We start from the raw sequence: 23,249 nt of genomic DNA, 5'->3' as shown, positions 1-23,249 counted from the left end.
TTTAGCTTATCATCCACTGAACAACAATGAATGATGCGTTACTTTATTAACCTGGAAACTGGCCTTGTTCTGGCACCCATCTAATTGAATTTTGTTAGCTTCAGGTTATATTGTCTATGTCAATTCAACTCAATTGGCTGCTTTGAATATATCACCTCTCTTTTTCAATGTCTCTATTTCAATTTCTATCACAATTTTTGGGTAAAGACAACAGCTTTTTTATTTGCAGCAGAGATGATTTCCTTCAAGTCAGGTCAAGCTACAGCCTCAAATAAACTGTCAGTTAGAAAATAATATGGTTTATGATTCTTTCTATGATTCTTGTGTAGGTAAAGATACAAAATTAGAGCACAGAAATGGGGCCTTTCAGCTCAGCTTGTCCATGCTGACCGTGATTCCAGTCTATGCTAATCCCATTTGCCTGCATCAAAAAATTGAACTTATATGATACACCCAGATCATCTTATGCTTTACAAATGATATGCCTTTTATAATGTATTACTATTGTAATGAAGAAATTACAGCATCTAACTTGAGCGAGATTGGACAAACAGCAATAGGAGACTGGCTGTATAATCTACTTAGTGATACTGCTTGAGATATAAATATTAGAACAATACAACACAGCAACAGGCCCTTTGGCCCACAATGTTATGCTGAACTAATTAAATTAGTAATCAAATGCCCAACTAAGTTTATCTCTTCTACCTACACAATGCCATATCCTTCCATTTCCTGCACATTCATGTGCCTATCTAAGAGCATCTTGAACACCCCATTGTATTTGCCTCCACCACCACCACCCCAGGCAGGGCATTCCAAGCACCCACCACTCTCTGTATAAAAAACTTGCCAACATGGATCCGATTGACCAAATGGCCTTCTTTGGCTATAAGAACAAGAGAAAAAATAGAAAGACAGACACATTTTATAGAGCCTTTCACCTTTCACTCCATTTTCAGAATGTCCCAAAGTAATTTATAGTTAACAATATTTTTGAAATGTAGCCTTGACGTAATGAAGGAAACACACAGTAATCTAACAAGACTTGATTATCTGTTTTTATAATGTTATTGTATGTTATTATATGTTTTTATAATGAATAAGAACAACAGACTTAGTCCTGGTGATCTGGTTCCTTGCTCTTCTTCAAAATTGTGCCATGAAATATTTTGCATCAATTGGAGGGAGATAAGGTTTAACATCTCATCTGAGAGATCGGACCACCAACAGTTCAGCAGTCCCTCAATATGGGACTGGAGAATCAGCCTAGAGCTTTCTGCTCAAGTCTCAGGAGTACAATTTGAACCTACAAGCTTCTTATTTTGATACGAGAGTTCAATTCACTGATCCTTTGCTGACTCAAGAAGCTACTGCTGATAAGCAATGATATAAAGTTAAATTGTTCATGATCTATTCGTTTTACACTATCAGAAAATGAAAGGCAAATGACCAAGTTTGGACTAAGGAAAGAACATACCCTTATAATGTTTAGGGAAGTTCCTGCTTGTATTTTCTTACATATGTATACATATGAACACATTTTTCACAGCTCATGACATCTGTATTCATACACCTCCCAAGCAGTTTAGTTTCCTTCTGCCTAATATTAAGCCTGTGTAAAGGGACTGATGACTTAAGCTCAGTGTGATTATAGGGGATTGAAACTCATTCATCCTTCTGGTCCGTGGGGTGTGGGGAACTGGGTTTCTGGATTACAGTCAGTTCACAATATTATCGAGGCAGCACATGTGATGAAGTTGAACTACTGAGCTGGTGACTGTAATATATACACTGCTTTGCACTCCAAATCAATGGATGAAACCAATCAATTAGACGTAAAAGAAACAAAGAAAGAAAAAAAAACTGAAAAAGTATGGAAATAAGTAGCAGGCCAGGCAGATGTGGAGAAAGAAACAGTTTATGTTTCCGGTCAATGCCTTTAATGAGAACGAAGAAAAATTAGAACTGAAGCAAATTTTCATTTGCAGAGAAAGGGAGGAGGGCAGAGAGAACAAAAAGGAAGGTCTGTGAAAGAGTGGAGATGAGGAGAGATAAAATGATGCGAATGGTGGTGCTAGCTGAAAGAGAATGCTAAAGGACAAGAGGAATGTCCGGTGGAGGCATAAATAGGAAGAGATGGATGAAACCTAAAATGTCAAAAGAGAAGAAAGAAAAAAACCTGAATACTGGAAACATGAAATAGCTGATTACGTGTGGTTTTTTTTTAGTGCTCATAGAGATGCTGCCTCACAAATTCAGCAACCTTGGTTCAATCCTGGACTCAGGTGCTCTCTGACTGGAGTTTGCACATTCTTCCTGTGACCTCATGGGTTTCTTCCAGGTGCTCTGGTTTCTTCTCACACTCCAAAGAATTATGGATTGGTAGGTTAATTGGCCTCTGTAAATTGCCGTGGTGTGTAGTTGAGTGGTAGAATCTGGGGGGAGTTAATGAGAGTGTGGGAAGAATAAAATGAGATGAGTGAAGGGTTAGCATAATTGGGTGCTTGATGGTTGGCATGGACTCAGCGGGCTGACCAGTTTAATTCTATGCTGCACAACTCTGTGAGTGCTGAGTCCTGAAGGCTGAAAAATGCCAAGCAGAGCTTATGTTGAGCTTCATTGGAGCCCAAAGACAGGGAGGTCAAAGCAGGAGTGGGATGAAGAACTGAACAGAGGTGTTCTAGTAAGCTGCCATTCTGCTTTATGTTTCCCCAATATAGGGGAGATCACTTGGTGACCAAATGCATTATATTAAATTGGATGAAGTACAAATAAATTGCAGGGCAGGTGTTGCTTCTCCTACAGTTCCACAGGAAGGTGCTGTGAGAATGGGTGAGCATTGGTAGCGATGAAAGATTGGACCAGAGGATCAAGTAGGGAATGCTCCCTACAGATTGCTGAAAGGTTGTTTTACCTAAGGTGATAGAAGTTTGCTTTGAGGACTTTTTAATAAAGTGAGGCATACGTGGCCATCAGGATTGTAGCAAAGCACTGAAGAATCTTCTACAGTTCTTAGGGCTGGAGAATGAGGGAAGGTATGTGGGAAGGTGAAGTGGAGGAGAAAAGATCTAGACTGTAGTTAAAACATCTCCATTTTAAAGGCCTCCCATTGTTCAACTGCGGTTTTGCCTGCCAAACTTTGATTACACTTCACCCATTCCTGATCTGTTCTCTTTCCATTGAGATTGGCCCTTCTTCAATCTACTATTTTCACCTCATAGTGGTCTTCATCCTTTTTTAATTGCTGTTCTGAAACTTATGATCACAGTTTTTAGATGTTCCCCCACTGATAACCTGCTTCGCTGAGCTTGGCACATTTCCCAGAACCAAGTCCAGCAATGCCACTTCCCAAAATTTGTTCAAGTACTTTTCTGTTTGTGGGATTTTTCTATATGCAAATTGCCTTTCTCATTTCCTACATAAAGCACACGATGAAAACACTTTTTAAAATTTGTGATGCATATAGAGACATTCTGGAGATGTGAAAGGCAGTATATAAATTCAATTTGTTTTTCTTCCTTTGCATTTATGCACGTTTTGGAAACAATTTTTCATGAAGAAAATTGCCCTTTAAATCATTCCAATGATCGTTCCAATGTATGGTATCCTTACCACATTTCTTTAACATACCTTCTCTGCCGCCACCTACTATCTTCTCTCAGCGAATAACTAGCTCAGGATACCAACTACAACTCCCGTCATGCTTTACCACGCAAACGCACTGTCGACACATTCAATTGGATAATACCTACCTCGACACCGTTGGTATTTGGATGACCGCCCACCTTTCCCCCCAACATTAAAGTAATGTGCATCTTCTTAATATAAAATAACAAGTAGTTTTATGAAAGTTTATTTGAAAAAAAATTGTGAATGTGTCACCTCAGTTAAAAGGACTACAAGTCCCAGAAAGCCTTTCGAGGAAGGGGCGGTGAGCCGCGGCGTCTGGAGCACGTACGGCGCCGTGGAGGACGACGCTGACAAACAACAACGTCAACGTCACGGGCGAGTATTGGAGAGAAGGTTCAGGATCAGAGAGTCAGAGTGAGAGGAAGCTACAGAGGAGGTGAACAGAGGCCACGGAAGAGAGTGGGGGGAAGGAAAAGTGCGAAGTGGGAGGAGGACGAAGGAGGGTGGAGGGTGGGATAACCGTGTGAGGAGAGGGGCCAAAACAAACAGCCGCCATCACAGCGCTCATTAAAGTGAACCTCACAGACTGGCAGAGAATCAGCTCAGCCTGAACAGGACAAAGTGGCGTCGTCCGAGTGAGGAGTGCAGAGTGGGGGACCAACCCCTCAGACGGACGCCTAGCTCCCCACATCCCCTGTCTTTCTTGTTGGCTGAACGAACGCACACGCCGATAAATATATATCTTTGCGCCCCTCGAAAGGGATTTCGTGCCTCGATTACACCTGAGAGAGTTTGGTTGTTTTCTGTGTGTTGTCTACTCGGGGGTTTGGAGGAAGACAGGCCCAGGGAAGGATTTAAAAGCCAGCTCGCCTGCCGTCACCTCCTCAACAGCACCGACATGTCATCCCCGAGCCCTGGGAAAAGACGAATGGACACCGATGTGGTCAAACTGTATCCTTCAGACAAGCAAACCTCCCCACAGAGGGGCTTCATTTTTCTCCCTCTCTCTTATTTCCCCCTCCTTCTCTGTGTCTTCTTTGTCTCGCCTGTTAATTATCGTGTCAACTGCGCCGTTTGTTTGTGTTAAAGGCGGATTTCTTTTATTTCATGTTGTGCCGCAGGTTTAGCCCATCAGTGGATATCTTATTGAATTGTGTATCTCTAGTCATTTATGAAAAAGCAACTGACATGATGGTTGAGATTTTTTTTGAGGTTCCGTTTATCAGGTTCTCGGGATGTTTAATGGTTTATATTAGAAAACTGTTATCGTTCAAATGGTGACGGATTTTAAGGCGTCCCCTTTTATTTTGAAGTTTTATTACTCCCCAAGTCGACCTTTTTTTTTGTTTAAGAAGACATTGATTGGCATTTTAGGAATGTTTATTTAAATTCGTGCTATGCAGTTCTGAATTTGTGACAGTATTACAGTTTTTGATCGTAATGTCAAATTGTTCTGCTGCCTGTTGGGCCTGTATCTTTGGAGGGGAGGGAAAAATCTAGCCCTGTTATTTTGTTGTGTCGTTTGTTTGAAAGCTAGATGCTTCACTAGACGGTTTATGATTATAAAACACCGTCACATCTCATCAAACCTTGTTTGTATGTTTTCAGCTACAAAAGAGGTTGGGGATTGTCTGACGTCGTTTATTTGCAGGGTATTTTTGGCTTGTTGATCAGTGTAGGTTTAGTTGAGAGGGGGATGGGGAGAAAAGGAGAAAAACTAAAGGAATTTGGTCGTCGATGTCAACTAGTTTTAACCAGATCACACTTTCATGCTCCATTTGTGCATTCGATGGGGCAAAGTGACTTTCTTGAATATTTGCTGTCTAATTATTGTTTTATTTTTCGTTCTTGTGAATAATTTTCAGTTTTTTTTGTTTCCTGTTGTGTTTTGTCACTTTCGTTTTATGGTTAAAATGTATGAAATGGATTTTATTTTTCTTCTTGGATGGGTGGATAAATGTTTCATTTTTAATATCTTGTTAGCCCCTCGCCCATTTTGGCCTTGTTTTTTTTAACGGTGTTACCTGCTGGAACTCGTTGGACAGCAACTGTTGGTCCTAAAGTGAGCTGCAGAGAGCGATTGGTTGCACTGTTACCAGCCGGAATTGGGTTGGAGGAGGAGCTTGCTTAACACACAAACACACACCAGCCGATACCTCAAAAGAAAGATTTAAATATCTAGCTCTCTAGTTGGAGGTTGAAACGCAAGTTACAGCAGATTAGTACTAATAACAATTTGGCTTCCGTCACTACTACCCTTAACCACAAATTGTCAAAATTTTTAAAAAAGGAATACTGTAATGTTTTAAAGTAGTTATTCCAAAGGTTACTTGTGTTAAGAGGTCACTTAATTCAGAGAGGTTGTTTAATTCCATTGTCTTGAATTACTTATTCCGAGTTGCCTACTGTTAGAAAGATCAGTATTGCATGTAATCGGAGAAAAAATGTGAAAATTTATCCTTTTAAAAATGTAAGCACCGATTCATGTCTAAATTTAGTTTGTTTTTTTTAAACATGTTTACGGGAGTATTTCTTTTAAAAATGCCCTCTAAGCATCAGTCAAGGACTATTTCATTTGTATCATGCTATCATTTGCACCATGCTATCATTTGCACATGTGCAAGCTTGATGACACCAGTGTTTTCTAATTTATCTGGCTATTGCAGCCCAGAGGATAAGCATCCAGGTTATTCCCAGACTGCCAGTGTTCTGTCAGCAGCTGGTTTTGTATTTTTTTTGCATGTTGTCCTGCAACAAAGGCACCCAGGTTAATATTTGGTGTCACTGACTGCTTAGTCCTGTTTCTTCTGCAGTTGTCAGGAAGGTAGTTAGGTCTGGCATGTTACTTTTTTCAAGCTTTGTATTTGCACTTAACTGCTAACATGATACAAATGTTGGCATTGTCCTGCTTGATGAAGTAAGATTGTCAGAATTCAATATTGGTTCTCATAATTAGGTGAAGTTCATTAAAATAACCTCTGCACCGAAACTATTTTCTGATCTATGGCTGATATTTTGTGACTGTGTTGAACTTGACCATTAAGAAAATGGGGGGGAAGATTAGGTTCACTGACCACAAGAAGCTGAGTTTGATCATTTGATACTTGGTCAGGCCTGACAGCTTCTGTCCTTGAGAGCATCTGAGTTGGATGTTTTCATAGGCCTCTCCTAACACCTGTTGAACTAATGCAATATTTTTCATCCATTCTTGATGTGAGGGCAAGAAGTAGTAAGACTCGGGGGGGGGGGGGGTGTATGTTTTTGTCATTAATGTTAATCTTTTAGTGAGGATCTTTTAGAAACTATTGTCTGAGCTGATGTCCTTGAGTTCACAGCTCCAACCACATCCCTGAACTCCTGATTTCAGTTTACATCCTGAATGTTAAATGCAGGAGATCTGTTTGACTGTTAAAGGCAATGCTTCTGTGCAGGATTCTGTTCTCCCTGATCTACACATATACTTTAAGCAGTACCAAGTGAGACCTTGGCTGTTTTTATTTCCCCCCAGTACTGAGTGTTCTTAGTTTCATTGGTTAAGGTCATGTGATATGGTTGGACTTGCTGCTGTAGAATGTGAGATGCTATTTAGGGTGGTGTTTGCAGATTATCCTTTTTGCAGTTAAGTGATTGCTTGACTGTTGGTATCTCTAGCAGTGCCCTGTAAATGAGGCTTTAAAATCATGACTAATTCACTAAAACTCTTCCAGAACACTTCACAAAATGGGAAATAAGGCTTCAAGCAGGAGTTGATTGAAAAATTTGACTGAAGAATTAGTGTGGGTCTTGATGACTGAAGTCTGCCTTTGCTGAAGTGGGGGAGAGCAGATAATGGAAATGCTTACCATAATTTGGAGTTTGGGCCATTCCTCACTGATTAAAATTAAAGTGCCGTGCGTGAAATTAAGGTTCTGGAAAATTTTTAAACTTTTAAAGATCTATTCTTGCAGTGTACAATTTGGATCTACTCAATTGGATTGATGTTACACCCATGTGCAGCTGATTCCAAGACTGGATATCTGTCTTTATTAAACTTAATCCAACCTGATGCCTCTAAAAGGGAACTGAAAAAGAAATATTTTATCTAGTTTTGGAATGCAGTGTACATTCCATGGAAGCAAATGGAACTGGTTGTACAGGAGGTTATCAGTTCTTTTGTCTTATTGTGCCATTATATTTGCCAAAAATGACCCTGAGAATATCATTCTGCAGTAGACCTAATTGAAGTAGGAAGATGATTGAGAATTGAGAACATGGCTGTCTAAAGAATGTAACTTATCTGATGAGCGTGAATTGCTGATTTTGCTAATGTATATGCAGGTGTTGCAGTTTGAATTTTGGTTGCGATTCATGAATTTGCTGAAGCTCACTCAATATTCATATAACACAGTCCACAAAGCCTGCATCTGTAAAATGTTCACGTTATTCTTGCCTGATTTTTGTTTTTAAAAAAAACATCAATTAGGATTTCAGTAAAGAATGTTGGGTTTGTGGTATACTCTTGGTCTTCAGAGTTCACCAGTAGGTGAAAAGTATCAAGCAATATAATAACCTGCCTTTCCAAACTAGGGCTGTGTCTGGAAAGAGAGCCTAACGGGTCTAGAATGAAGTTCTGGTAGTTATAACTGTTACATGGTGCTGGCTAGAATTTGAATTGATGGGTGAAAGCCTATTGGCATCTGTATTACTTATTTCAGTAATCTTTTGCCTATGATACATGAATGTCAAAACCTAAATCCAAGTAAGGGTTATATAACTTAAAGGCAAAAAATCCCTGCAGATGCTGGAAATCACAATGTTGGGGGCAGACAGTAAATCAGGCAACATTTGTGGAGAGAAAAAAGGAGTTAACATTTACAGTAAATGAACTTTCATCAGTTTATTGGCCTGAAATGTGAACTTTATTTTTCTTCAAGATAATAACCAAGATTGCAGCAATAGGCAATTCTTTTTTTAAAAAAAGAATCTTTACTCAGTGATGACTTGTCACTTATAGCATCTTTTCCTATTATAGCCAGGCAGTTGTGAATACACTAGGGTGCACCAGGAATTGTACTTGTTTTTGGTCTGTATGGGTCTTGTATGTCCAAGGCATAGCAGCCTGCTTGATAGGCACCCCATTCACTCACTCCACACCAATGCACAATAACAGCAATTTGTACCATTTACAGGATGCACTGCAGCAACTCTCAAAGGTTCCTTAGCACTTTCCAAACCCTACCAGCTAGAAGGACAAGTGCAGCAAAAGCATGGGAACAGCACCCAGAGGTTGCTCTCCAAGCAACACACTATCCTGACCAGGAAATATATTGCCATTCCTTCACTGTCACTGTGTCAAAATCCTGGAATTCCCAAATGGCATTGTGGGTTTACCCACATCTCAAGGACAGCAGCAGTTCAAGGAGGCAGCTCATCACCTTCTCAAGGGCATGTAGGGATGGGCAATTGAATGGTGGCTCAACCTGCAAAGCCCACATCTGTTGAATGAATAATTTTAAACCTTTAACAACTGAGTGATTGAAGAACTTTTAACACTGGCTTCAACAGTTAATTATAGATGTATTGTGGTCAAGAAATTTCATGGCTGTTAAGATTTTAATTCAGTGATGTTGTCAATAGATCAGAATGGCATAGTTTCATTATGATACCTGGGTTTGTTGGACTAGGGTGATCAACTTCATGAATTACAGATGCCAATTTTGTTTAAGTTTGTATTGTGGTGAAGTGTTAAATGTCATGACTGTTTTGGTTGGAAACAATGCCAATTTTGTATAACATTGTTTTTTGATAGCCTGATATTCCCCAAGGGGGATAAATAGGAGGTAAAGACAGAAGGAATTATTTCAATAAAAACTGTCCCTGCCCTATAGAAACAATGTGCAGTTTCTGAATCAAATAATGCGAGATTGAAAGGCAACATGGTGGGGCTAAGATAAGACAATGGCTAAACCTGAACAGAGGGACAGAACCTATTAAAAGAAGTTGCAGTTGTGCATACTGTTGTTGCTTCTGATTACTAATTACGTTTATAATCCTTTGCATAGTACAGGCAGCTAACTAAGTGTGAGATTATCAAAAGTGATATTGCACAGACTTGAGGCCCTGGTCCAGTTTCTGAGTTGTGTAGATCTGTCAGAATAATGTATTCACAATACTGTCTTTCAACTGAAGATGGGTAGTTTGATGTGGATTGGTTGCTGTATTTTCCCATGAATATGACCATGCAGTTCAAAAGGTAATTGTATGAACAATTTTAAAAAAATTAATGTGAAATTTAGTTAATGTTGACTTGGCTATAGTTGGGATTTGAAGGCGTACAGTAAAACTCTGTGAAACAGTTTGGAACTGCTATAACAATTGCCATTCAAGTGATATCTTGACTGCTGGCAATTGACAGATGGAAATATGGCTTTAAGTGTTTAAGTATAAACGGTTTTGATTGTTTTCACATTGGAGGCACTTGGCAGCTGTTTATTGAAGAATAGCCCCATCTTGTTTGGCATTGGTGTACATGCTATTCTCCCCTCTTGGGATGCCAAACTTTTTTTCATTTCAGAAAATGTAAATTCTCATTCTCTAAGCCATACAGCAACTGTTTGTAAGGCTTCACAAATGTTGCTCTGAAATGATTACTGGAAGATGCAGTCTGGTGTCAACTCCATTTTGATTTCTTCCCCCTTTTTTTGCCTGTTAAACTAGTGGGCAACATTTAGAAAATTGCCAGTTGAAGTCTTGGTCCTTCAAATTAATACTATCCAAAAGAAGTTAACTTTTATTATGGGAAAGTCCATAACCTGAGAGGTCAATCCTATTATGGATCAATGTGGCAGTACATGAATGCAGCAGGATCAGCATTCAAAGCAGATTTCTTTCTGTCAATTGGCTTTCTCAAAGGTTTGTGCATGAAAAATGTTGTGCTTGAATTGTTGATCAACTTTTCCTTTTTAGTTGAGAAAATAGATGCAAAATAGAGGAATGCAGTGAATCTTGGATGCATACAAGATTCTGAGAGAGACTGGCAGTCTGGTTAGAGAATCTAGAATACAAGATCTTCTGAGGATGAAGAATTGACTGAGGACTGAAATGAGAAGTTTATTAATGGAAAAAGTTGTGGATATTCTAAGTATATTTAAAGTTGAGATTTTTGAATACTAAGGAAATCAGAAGATTGCCTGTTTTTGTTTTCAAAAGATGGATGAAACAGAATAATCAAATTTCATGGAAGAAGACACAAACTTCCAAAAGAGTGAAGAAAAATAGGTCTGAAGATGATGAGCAGGAAGAAAGTAGTATTAATATTTTAAAAAGCATTTGAGAGAATAGATTGAAAGCCATTTGGGCCCCAGAACCTGATGACCAGCACTCCAAGGTTTTGAAAGAGATGGCAATGGAGTTGGTTATCATCTTAAAGTTACATAAATTCTAGAACCTTTTCTGCAGATTGGGAGTTAGCAATTATGTCCCCACTATTAAACAAAATGAGAGGGAAAATCAGGAACTATAGACTCATTAGTCTGACATCAGTAGTATGGAAAATGCTGGAATTCCTTAAGTGGTAACAAATAAATTTGAAGATGGGATTAGATTTTCAGAAGGCCTTCTGTTATTGTACAGTAGAGCAGCAGAGATTAATGGTGTGGATTGAGTGTTGGTTTGTGGACAGCAATAAATGGGTCATTTTTGGACTGGGAGGCTCTGACTGGTGGGCTGCTGCAGACTGGTGTTAGACCTTGGTTGTTCAATCTACATCAGTGATATATGTTGTTTGGGGGGGGGGTGGTGGTGGGGGCGTGGGGTGGGCACAAGTATAATGTATCCAAGTTTGCTGCTGATGCCAAACTCTAACAGTGAGAAGGGAGAGAAACTTCAAGGGGAAAGAGGCAGGTTTAGTGAGTGGATAAGGACATCATAGTTGGGATATAATATAGGGGAAACTATCATCCACTTTAATAGAGAAGCAGAGATTTGCTTTAAATGGTGAGAACTTAAAAGATGTTGGTGTTCAGAGGGACTTGGGTATATCTAGTTCACAAATCACTGAATGATGACATGCAGCTATGGTAAGCAACTAGGAATGTGCACAGTATGTTGGCCTTTTTATTGCAAGCAGATTTTTATACACTAGTAAAGAAACCTTCGTATACAGTGAGATTGCATGTTGAATATTGCATGCAATTCTGATTACCCTACCCAAGGAAGAACATACTTTAATTGAGTGCAATAAACACTCACCATTTTTGATTGCTGGGATTGGGAGGGGAAAAGCCCTAGGAGGAAAGTGTAACTTGGGCTGGGCATATACTTTGTTTAGACGAGTGGTGATCTCATTGAACCACAAAGTTCTTGCAGGGCTTGACAAGGTAGATGCAGAAACGATGTTTCTCCTGGCTGAGGCGTCTTGAACCTGGGAACTGTACAGTCTGAAATAAGACATTGACCACTGAGGATAATGAGAAGAAATTTCTTGTCCAGAAGATAGTGAATCTTTTGGAATTCTCTACTCCGGGGGATTGTGGAGGTTCACTCACTGAGTGCATTGAAGAATGATTAGATTTTCAGATAGTAAGGATATCGAGGGATATGGGGTTGCCGCAGGAAAGTGTTAAAGTATCAGCCAAGATCTTATTAAATGGTGGAAAAGGCATGAGGGCCAACTGTCCTACTTCTTGTGAAATTATATTAATTGTTGCTTCAGTAAAGTTAACCCAGCAACAACTGCAAAATGTTGAGTGAGGAAACAGTTAACAAGTCAATGATCTTTCATTAGAATAGTTAATTTCTGATCATCATTGACCTGAAATGTCAACTGTTTCTCTCTTCACAGATGCTCCCTGACCTTAGTATCTTGGCATTTTCTGTTATTTCAGATTTGTAACAGCTGCATTTCTTTTTGCTTTTCAACAGTTGAATATTGTCATTGAGGACTATTGTAATGTATTGATGTTCCTGGTTGCAATTGCAAGGCATGATTTTCCCCGTATCTCCACTTAACTGCACCACTCCTGAAGTTACTTGAGATTAGGTTTTTTCCTGTATATTTTTGAGAAGCCTGAGCTGTTTAATTATGTAGTTACTTGTTTTCATTTGACCTCTTATTGTTACGATCTATTTTCTCCTGGTCATTTGCATTGTTTCCATTTGGATTCTAGATAAGTATTTCATCACCACCAACACTCCAGTGCAGTGAAGCAATAAAAGGTCGTGCTTCGTGGTGTCATGAAGGATAAACAACTTGAGTTTAAAAATGAGGTTTGGTTTATGGGAGCTTTACTCTTCAGAAGTAATTTATTTTGATGTAATGAGGCTCTTGATGAATGTAATCGTATTTGTTCATGTCCATAGATTGATCTGCAAACAGGTAATGGGATGATTCATGGGAGGCTATTGCAGCCTTGCTGATCTGTGGCAGGTTGTGGATTTGGGTCCCATTTGAGACATGGGTGCAAATAGGCTAGCTGCCTAGTGCAGTGTTGAGGAAATGCTGTGGATAAAATGGTAAAATGAGGCATTTGTTTTCCAGAGCCATATTTTTGGAGAAAAGCAGTGCCATTATCCTCTGTCCTAGTTGATGTTTGTTCATCAATTATCCTTGCACAACAGAGTATCTGGCCACTTTCACACTGAGGCCTGGGAATTTAAATACTGACATTCTCACCCAGGGTGAGACTTGACAGGCAGATTATGGGCAGCTCAAGGAACAAAGTGGTGGGTACTACTGAAAGGACAAACTAGCAGAGGAACACCATCTTCATTGGGGTGGGTTTTGCAGTCAAGAATAAGATAGTTTGGTATCTCAGTGACTTGCCCTGTGGAAAAAGGAAATGTCTCATCCTCCAGCTCATTCTAACACAGAACCAGCAAGCTATGGTCATCTGCACAACCCTAGAAGCCTCAGATGTTGCTAAGGAGTACTATTTCTAACCTTGGGGGTGTGGAAGAAAAACACTCATGGCAATAGCCTCCATCCATTGTCATCGTCCAACTAAGACTGTTAAGGATGTCTGTATTGCCTGTGCCATGACAAATTTAAATGACGCTTGGACTGACCACAGCCTAATCCTCTTATATCCACCAGTATAGCCCCCAAACGATGGCAGTAATAGAAATACTGCTGCAAAAAAATCATTAGTTGAACATCCCAGAGTTTTTCCTCAAACAGCACCTGGTAGACATCCTGACAAAGCTAATTACCAGCAGCTGCAGTGTCTGTGCCTGGATAGCCCTGAAGACTGCTGTAATTAGCATCAATAAGGTACTCTTGGTTTTTAATAGAAACCACTAGGACTGGAATGAAGAAAATGATGATAAGATCCATAAATGCAAGGTGTTCTTAGATTTGTGAACTCCACCACCCCTCAAGAGGAAAGAAATGTTTAATGGTGATGTGGATTCTTCAGCACAGTCAAGACCAGTTATGGCAAAAACATCTAAGGGTCCATACTACTGAGACCCAAAAACCGAGGCAAGTTTATCAAGGATAGAGAGGTAGTCAGTGGCCACTGGGAGGAACACTTAAATTAACTCTGAAGTGAAAACTGAAACAGCTGGGGGGGGAAAATCCTAGCAAGTCAGTCTGCATCTATGGAAAGAGAAACAGTTAATATTTCTGAGATCCTGCATCAGAACTTCATCTTTCCACAGATGCTGCCCTACCTGAGTTTCCTTAGCATTTTGTGTTTTTATTTCAGATTTCCAATGAATGCAGTTTTCTTTTAACATTTCCTTAAACTCCTTAGCCATTTACTCTGCCACTGATGTGGTGCTCTTGACTCCATCCCACAGCAAACTACCTGGTCCAGACACACAAGAAATCAAAAATCTTATGTCATCCAAGGCCTCAAACTGAGAGTGTCCCTGCTGAAGTTCAAGCTTGGCTGAAAGAGTCTTTGGTCTCAGATTTATAGCCTTGCCTCCCATATCTGGGAAACAGTGGACATGCGAGAGGATCACCTTCAAGAAATGAAGCAAATCTAAGAGGGATCTTCCTGCTGTGTACCAAAGGGAAAATCATTTCAAACATTGTCCTGATCTTTCACCTTCAGTGATCAAAATGTTTCTCTTCTAATTGCAGTGTGGATTTTGTTCATTTTGATAGCATAATGGCTATGATTTTCACTGATAGTTCCAAGGGAAAAATAGGGATTAGCATCAACTACTGCACATGGACTCTTTTGACTTCCAAAAGCCTTTGAGTCTGTCAAATGAGAAATTTGACTGTACTTGGAAATTTGTCTCCATCCTGTATCTGATGGTATGCAGGTAGTAATCAAATCACTGTTAACACAGATCCCAATCTCAAGGGCAGACTGAAGTTGAGCAATACTGTGTCATTGCCTCAACACTTAAATTTTTTTTTGCTACTGTACTGCATCTCGCCTGCAATAAATGTGGGAGTTGAGCTGATCTTGAGGACAAAAAAGGAAACTGTTCAATCAACATTGCCTCTGCTGCAGAACCAAGGATATTTCAAACTTGGTCATCAAACTGCAGTACACAGATGATGCTTGTATATGCTCATTTAGAGGCCAATATGTGTCATCACTGACTTGGGCCCTCATAAGTCTTGGTGAATGTTTTGTTGATATTGGGTTCAATGCCCAAAGGTTCTCTACCAGCCTGTCTCTTCTGCACATCAGTGTCCATGTACAAGACCTGGAAAATGTGGAATTCTTCTCATACCTCAGAAGCTACCTCTCTGAAGGCAGACATTAAGGATGATCACTGTTGGCTTCAGTAGACTTGTACAGCTTTGGCCATCTCGGGAAGAGTATGCAAATTGCCAGCACAATCTTTACCGGGAAACAGTATATGTGATGTGGACATAAGCTACTTCAAAGCACCAGAGAGGCACCATTTGCAAAGTTCGGCCAAATTAACAGGCTGAATAAGCAAACTCCGTTAGGCTGGCATTATGGCTTTAGTTGAACACAGTTTGCTCCAATGAGCAAACCATTCTGTTCACATGTGAGACAACACTCTCAAAACAGGCATTCAGAGCTGCTAAATGGCAGAAGATTACCAAAAGGGCAGAAAACCATTTGAGATATTCTTAAGCCTCCCTGAAAGGGTGTCATATTTCCACCAACTGGGGAGCCTTGGCCTTTAACCCCACAAAATGGAGTATTTAGGATGGCACCAGGTACCTTGAGTCTCTTCATTGGGAGCATGTGAAAGCTGAGGGTAAATGAGGAAAAGATTGCACCACTTCTCAAACTACAAATCCAAGCATTATCTGCCAATCTGTGTCAGTCTGTTGATCCCACCTTGGAACCCACAGAATTGGAATGGAGACAAGTCATCCTTTATCCCAAGGGATTGCTGAAGGAAAAGACAAGTGACTTCCCTTTCATAAGTGCTCAGATTGACAGGTGTTTTGGGATGACTGTTGTTGAAAATACAAAATAAATGCAAGTCTTGTTTTACACAATGGCCTGTCCCCTTATTAATCAAGGTTTTGAGCACAAGATTTCCATGGAGGTTAAACATTTAAAAAAAACTGAACTTTCTCTGCCTGAATAAAGGCTCATTTCATTTAGCAATCTTCCAACTGCAGTCCAGGGATTAATGCACTGATTAGCATAGTGTCATAAATTGTGCTGCAACCTCATTGTATGTAATTTAAGCTATGGAGCTATTTAACATCACTCACGAAATACAGCATGCACATCCTTGTTGTGATCCAGTGACATGGAATGGTTGAGCTTTATCAGCTGTGATAATTTGAAAGGAATTCAGTTTTTTATCATTGCTATCTTAATAGCATGGATCATTGTATGGTTACCAGATTGCTAGTTAGTCTTTAATACTTTCTCTACTTTTAGCTACACTGGGGATAAATCTACCTTGAGAAGTGTATTCTGGGGGCTAAACTTGCATTTTTTTTATATAACAATTTGCTGAATAAATTGGTGGGTGACCCAATTCAGTCTCCTTTCATTTGATGCTACTAGCCCCTCCCCCCTGTCTACTCAACATTGAAGTCTGGTGGTCACTTGTAACACCACCTTTTCATGTAGTATTGGATCATCTGATTTGGTTCTTGAAGTTGGTTAAATTTGCCATCACTTTAGGTTCTTAATGCAAGATCACCTGATACTGGCTCTTTCTTTGACCATGTTCTCAAATTGACTTGTCTTGGTCATTTCCACAGATGGCAAGTGATTCCTGGTACTTTGAGTACACGTTTTGATGGTGGAGCAAATTATTTGAGCCTCTACTCTGCAAATAAAATTAATGTGGTTTCCCCCCATACCTTTTCTCTGATTTGAGATTGCTAAAATTTGTTTTAAAATATATTAATTTAGTATCAATGGAACTTGATAGTATTCCAAATCTACTTGTAACTGTAGTCCTGACTATGATTTTTAGACTAGACTAAGGCTCCTAGTTTTAGATACACCAACTGGCAGAAATGCATTTTGCTACCTATCCCATTAATTCCCCTTTAAATCTAACATTTCACTCATCCCTTAATCTGCTAAATTCCAGGAAAGCAGTTTCTGTAATTTCTCCTTGTAATTTGGCTCTTGGAGTCCAGCCACTAATCCATACTGCATTCTCTCCAGTGCTAAGCAGTTCCTCCTGAGGTGTTGTGCCCAGATCTGCACAAAGTACTGCAAATGTGGTCTAACCAGGCACAATGAAACTAAATTATAGTTTGTCTCCTTTTATATTCCATTCCTCTGGGTTTAAAGACTAGCCTTCCATGTCCTTTTGCACTTATGATATTTATACTTACCAGTCTTCTATATTTTCACTGTATAAATTTCTAATGTTATTGTGTCCAATGTGAATGAATGATTCAGATTTGATCATTTTGATATCCAATTGCTATAGTTTCTGTTCACTAGATCTATTAATAGCTCTTGTAATTTAATTCTGCAATGATATCTTTCTGTTATTAGCATATGGCTTTCTGTTCCATTGCTGCAAATGTCCTGACAATTCACACCCAAATACTAACGTGCTACAAATTTTTAGAACCTTCATGTTGAGTAGGTACTCTAATTTCCAAAGGTGTTAAATTGCCTCTATCTTTCACTCTCCCTTTGAGTCAGAAGGTATGGGTTCATGTTTCAGGCTAAGGTGTTGCTCTTCATTAGGCCACGATTGTGGTGCAGTAGTGAGAAAATGGCTCTAAGTCCAAGCTCCCTGTCTGAATGCCATAAATTCTATGGTTGATGAAGAGTAGCAGCTTCTCATTGTGCCCAACTGAATCTTGTCCTTGTAACTAAAAGGTCTAATCTGTGGGCTAGTTCGCAGTTGTATTTGCTTGTGATAACTTTAAAAAATTGGAGTAAAGTAATTTAAGATGATTCCCCTAAATGTGATAGTACCACATTTTTCATATTCGCATCCCTTTCCTACAGGAGAACTAAATAATCAGGAACCCTGAATGAGATTTTCTTTCCCCCCTAGCCTTGTTTTGAAAACATTCATGGCTTTATCATGTACTAGTTGAGATAGTTAAACCAATTTGAACCCAGGACCTTCTCGGTGTCTTTCTGTGTTGCCTAGTTGATTAACCCAGCTGTGTCAAATGTTTGTGGTTAAGTCTTGAAGAATTATTGAACTTGTGCTGCACTGGACTAGTAGGTTCTTTACCCATTCTATCATGAACAATGTAGTGATGCAGATCGCTGGCTGAAATTTCAGGAGCCTACAGACAAACCTCGGGTTTGTTTTCCAGTTGGTTCTATGGCTTTTATGTAGTGGACTGCATGCTTGTCTGTCAAAAGTCAGGTTTCTTAACCTTGATTTTGCTTCTGGTTCTTGAACCTCCCTACTTTGTTCCCACTTAGCTATATGCCTGTGCAGCTTGCCAGCATTCAATCTTAAAATGCAAAGTAGTTAATTATCACTTTAGGTTGTTAATGCTTGATCACCTGATATTGGCAGACCTTGCTGAAAGCAAGGAATTAACTTAATGCTCTTTATCTCCCCTCTACAATAGCATTGTGGCAAGAATAGCTTGTTGAGTTGAAGCAAATATAAGAATTTCTGAAAATCGGCTTGACAATACGTTAATATTTTGGATAGACAGACCAGAGAACTTGACGTGTATTGCACTGGTTTCCTAATAACTCGATTGCTGTCACCATTACAGCAGTAGATTCTATGTATGAATCCTATTTGCTGGTATCTGGAATTTGTCCAGTTAGAGTACAAAGCAAGTAACTAGCATGCAGGAAGAACTACAGCAGGGTTTCAGTCAACAATAAGCAGGATTTTCATTGATAAGAGAAGGATGCATAACCAGCTGCATAAATTTGAGTATTTATTCTGTTGTTAATGACATTAGACTGGTTATCTATTGAAGTTAATTGGTAATAATTAGACTGAAATAAAAGAACTTGATTTAAAAGTCTAATATCTGTGGAACTGGTTGCCTTTTAATATGTTACAAGCACTGTCTGCAGTTATTGGAGGTCAATGTAAGGATCATTGTGGTTGTGCATTTCCTGAAAATTGCCTTCTAGTTAAGAAAATATCTGCTATTCTCATTTGTAAATGTTGATGGAAGGAAAGTAGCTAGGCTTTGACTTTTCAGAGGTCTGATGGATATAGGCTAGTTATAAATCTGAAGAATTGATTAAATATGGAGCTGCAAAGCTGATCTGAAGAATTCTGGTATTTGAACATTTTTGTATTGTTTTTTGTGATCAGACATGATTTATGTCCTTGCTCTGCTTTTTAATTTGCAGGACAGTCTAAAGTTAAGTGTGCATAGATGTCTTTGGAAACAAGTTGCTCATTGGAATTTCTTCAGTCCTTTTTAACTGCATAATTCATGCTACATTGTTTTCAGGTTTTTAACTTTGTTTCTTGCGGGCTGCCCCCAGGACATTTAACGTAAAAGATGCATTTCACTGTGTTTTTATGTACATGTGACTAAAAGATATCTTTATCTTATCTCATATATTGGTCTTATTCATGTGAGCCTAGAGCTGGTTCAAGTGTTAGGAAGCTATTCAACTACATTGCAGTTATGCAGGAGTTGGCGAGACTGTATTGCAGTAGTTACTGAGAGCCCCACACATGAATTTCTAGTAGAGAAATAAGCATTATCAGAAGTAGGAACCTTGTCTAGATTTACTAGTCCTAAACTGGGAGTTGAAGGTAATTTTAATACTGACTGAGATAATTGATTGAGCTGTTGGCTGAGGAACAGTCCCAAATATTCTGATTTGTACAGCTTTATTGCTTGTTGACTTGACCGGCTGAGTCAATGCAAGGAGCCTAGTGTAATGTGAATTTTTGATAGTGATTTGCATTTTAGGTTTACAGAATAGCAACTGTTGCTTGTCTGAATTGAGAGTGAACAGGAAATGAACTGGCTTAGAAGAGGCATTTGGGTATATCATAACAAAGCGAAGGGCGTTGGAACTTGACTATATGTAGCAAAGTGGTAGAAAGGAAGGGGAAAGGCAGAATGTCTTTGAAAGGCTTCATGTTTGTCAAAAACATGTTTGAGATTGGTGGCTAGAAGGTTTGCCAGTTTAGGGCGCAACAGATCTAACTCTTAAACGCACAGCTTATGAAGGTAGTAATTTAAAATCAGAAAGGAGTTGCTTTAGTCTGTTTTAGTCTAATAGACTTCCATTAGCTTTTGAATGTTCAGTTAGATGGGGAAACTGAACTGTATATACTTCAAGTACAAGAAATTGCATTGTCATTTGCATATTTGGGTTAAAATTTCAGTTTTTGCAGCTCTTTGGAAGGAGGAAACTGATGCTTATTTCCAATCATGTCTGTCTAGAATTTTGCTGTTTTGTTCCAGTGCATCATCTAAAAGATGATTACTCATGGTACACAATGCCTGTGGATCTTTTGTAGCCCTGCCCGAAATTAAGTCTAATCATAAACGGCTGTAGCCCATTAGTGCCTTGTCCAACAGCAGCTACCTACCAATTAGGAGGCACTGGTGGGAGGAGTTTTGCTGTATACAGGCTTTATTCTATTCTCACATTTATTCTCTTTTAAAGAATTTTAGCTCTTGATTTTTGTGTTTGCTTGGGTTTTTCTTTGGTCTTTAACTCCAGGATGGCAAAATTCTTTGTAGTTCTGTGTTTAAATCTGTTAACAGATAAATATAGGAGTAGTGACTTTTAGGAGGAAGGGAAGACTGAGACAGGAGGTCCTTGGAGCTTTTCAGCACACAATATGGTAAATAGCACTTTCTGAATAGTTCTGCACTAAGTAGGTTCATTAACCCAAGGATTTAACACTAAACTTTCCATTACAAATTACTGTCCTAATGATGAGCTTTCATGAATTGTAGCTGGTCCAGTGTTTCCTCCAAAGGCAACCTGACCTTGAGGTATCAGTCTTGTAAGCCTTTCCTAAAATAAGAAGATTAGTACTGCGCATAGTACTCCAGATGTGATCTCTCCAGTGCCCTGTATAACTTGAGAATTACCTCCCACTTTTGTGTTGAGTCCTGTTTGCAATAATATTTTGTAAGCTTTCTTAATTACTTGCTGCACCTACATAGACTTTTACTGAACCCTTCATTAGGTCACCCAGTCCCTTTTGCATCTTGGAGCTCTGCAGTCTCTTACCATTTACATAATGGTTTTTCTTGCCATAAATGGACAAATTTTCATTTTCTCAATGTATGCTTTTCTATATGCCAGATCTTTACCCGGTCACTAACTATCTATATCCTTCTGTAGGCTCCATTTCCTCACAATTTAACTTCCTACCTATCTTTGTTGCATTAGCATCAGCAAATTTAGCAACTGTTCTTTCAGTCCCTTCATCCAAGCCATTTATATAAATTGAGGCCCCAGTGCCAGTCTCTGTGCCTCATTACTCAACACTCAAGGATTCAGCAGGATACAGACCAGTCGGAAATGTGTGCAGAGAAATGGCAGAGTTTAATCCAGACAAGCAAGAGTTGTTGGAGCTGCAAGAAACTGCAGATGCTGGTATCTGGAGCAACACAGTGCTGGAAGAACTCGGCGGGTAAGGTAGCATCTATGGAGGGAAATGGGCTGTTGACATTTCTGGTCAAGACCCTTCATCTGGAAGTGAAATTTGTTGCACTGTGGGAGGTCAAATGTAAGAGTAAAGTATTCAGTAAATGGTAGGACCCCTGGGAGAATTGATGTACAGAGGGATCTTGGGGTACAAGTCCATGGCTCTCAAAGTGGCAATGCAAATAGATAGGGTAGTAAAGAAGGCATGTGGCATGCTTGCCTTCAGTTGGGGTATCAAGTATAAAAGTCAGGATGTCATATTGCAGCCTTATAAAACTGTGGTTAGGCCTCATTTGGAGTTTGTGTAAATTTCTGATTGCTGCATTACAGGAAGGATGTGGAGATTTTGAGAAGGTGCAGAAGAGGCTCACCAGGATGTTGTCTAGATTAGAGTATTAGCTACAAGGAGAGGTTGGACAAACTTGGATTGTTTTCTCTGGTATGTTAGAGGCTGTGGGGTGATCTGATGGAAGTTTTAAAATAACAAAAAGCCTAGATGGGGTAGATGGTCAGACTTTTTCCCCAGCGTGGAAATTTCAAGTACTAGAGGGTATAACTTTAAGGTGAGAGGGACTGTTTAAAGGGGCTTCATGGCAAGTTTTTTTGTTTCTACAGCAGTAGATACCTGGAGCATGCTACCGGGGAAGGGAAGCAGATGCGATACCAGTATTTGGACACATGAACAGGCATGGAATTGAGATAGACCACATGCAGGTAGATGTACAGTTTAAATTGGCATCATAATTGGCACAGATGTGGGTCGAAGGGCCTGTTCATACACTGTACAGTTTCTGTTACATCTTCCCAATCGGATAATGGTCACCTACATTTACTCCATTTCCTAATAAGAAGATGAGAACACAAGAAATAGCAGGAGTAGGCCATCTCGCCCATCGAGCCTCCTTCACCATTCAATAAGATCATGGCTGATCTGACTGTAGACTCAGATCCACCTACCTGTCTTTTCCCCATAACCCTTAATTTCTCTTCTATACAAAAATCTAACTGTCTTAAATATATTAAATGTGGTAGCCTCTACCACTTCCATTGGCAGAGAATTCCACAAATTCACTACTCTGGGGGAGGGGGGAAGCAGTTCCTCCTCATCCCTGTCCTAAATCTACTCCCCTGAATCTTGAGACTATGTCCCCTAGTTCTGGTCTCACTTATCAGTGGAAACAACTTTGAGATTAGAACTGGGGGATATAGCCTCAAGATTCAAGGGAGTAGATTACCAGTTAGAGTGCTCTAATAGCCAACCAATGTTCCATCCACACCAATACTACACTACAAACTATTTTTCCCTGCATAGTATGCTCACCAGTTCCCCTCTATCCACAGCATGTTACAAATGTAATAGTGCAATTGAACCTGAATGGCTTGTTAATCTGTGCAGCGTTTTAGATGATTGCAAGATTAGTCTTTTGGAGGGGGGGGGGTGGGAGGGAAGCTGGGGTTGCTCAGTGAGAATTAAGCAAAAAGCATCACCATTTTAAAGGGGGCTTTTTTTTTTCTTTTGAAGTTCCATATTTCAGGTGATTTCAGTTACCAGTAAGCATTTGGGTTCTATATTTTGACTTTATTTGCTTCATTCCCATTATCACTAAAGAGCTCAGTCTGTGAAACATTTCTTGTATG

At 39.5% G+C, this 23,249-nt stretch overlaps 1 protein-coding gene across 2 annotated transcripts in view; it reads left to right on the top strand.

Annotated features, from left to right (window-relative positions):
- Positions 1-3,922: 3,922 nt before the first annotated feature.
- ube2h (ubiquitin-conjugating enzyme E2H (UBC8 homolog, yeast)) overlaps positions 3,923-23,249 on the top strand; it is a 99,155-nt gene continuing 79,828 nt past the window's right edge. The window contains exons 1-2 of one of the 2 annotated variants that reach the window (XM_052033738.1): positions 21,359-21,597; positions 22,227-22,325. Coding sequence is in view for 1 of the 2 variants with exons in the window: in XM_052033737.1 (XP_051889697.1) it covers positions 4,532-4,584 (53 nt within the window). In the remaining variant the exon portion in view is untranslated. Of the gene's footprint in view, positions 4,585-21,358; positions 21,598-22,226; positions 22,326-23,249 lie in introns of those variants that run through there. The other variant, XM_052033737.1, reaches the window with a different exon arrangement.

The sequence above is a fragment of the Pristis pectinata genome, chromosome 19 (assembly GCF_009764475.1).
Source record: "Pristis pectinata isolate sPriPec2 chromosome 19, sPriPec2.1.pri, whole genome shotgun sequence".
Classification (NCBI taxonomy): domain Eukaryota; kingdom Metazoa; phylum Chordata; class Chondrichthyes; order Rhinopristiformes; family Pristidae; genus Pristis; species Pristis pectinata.
Note: the sequence above shows the minus strand (reverse complement) of the source record. Positions and strands in the feature narration are given on the sequence as shown.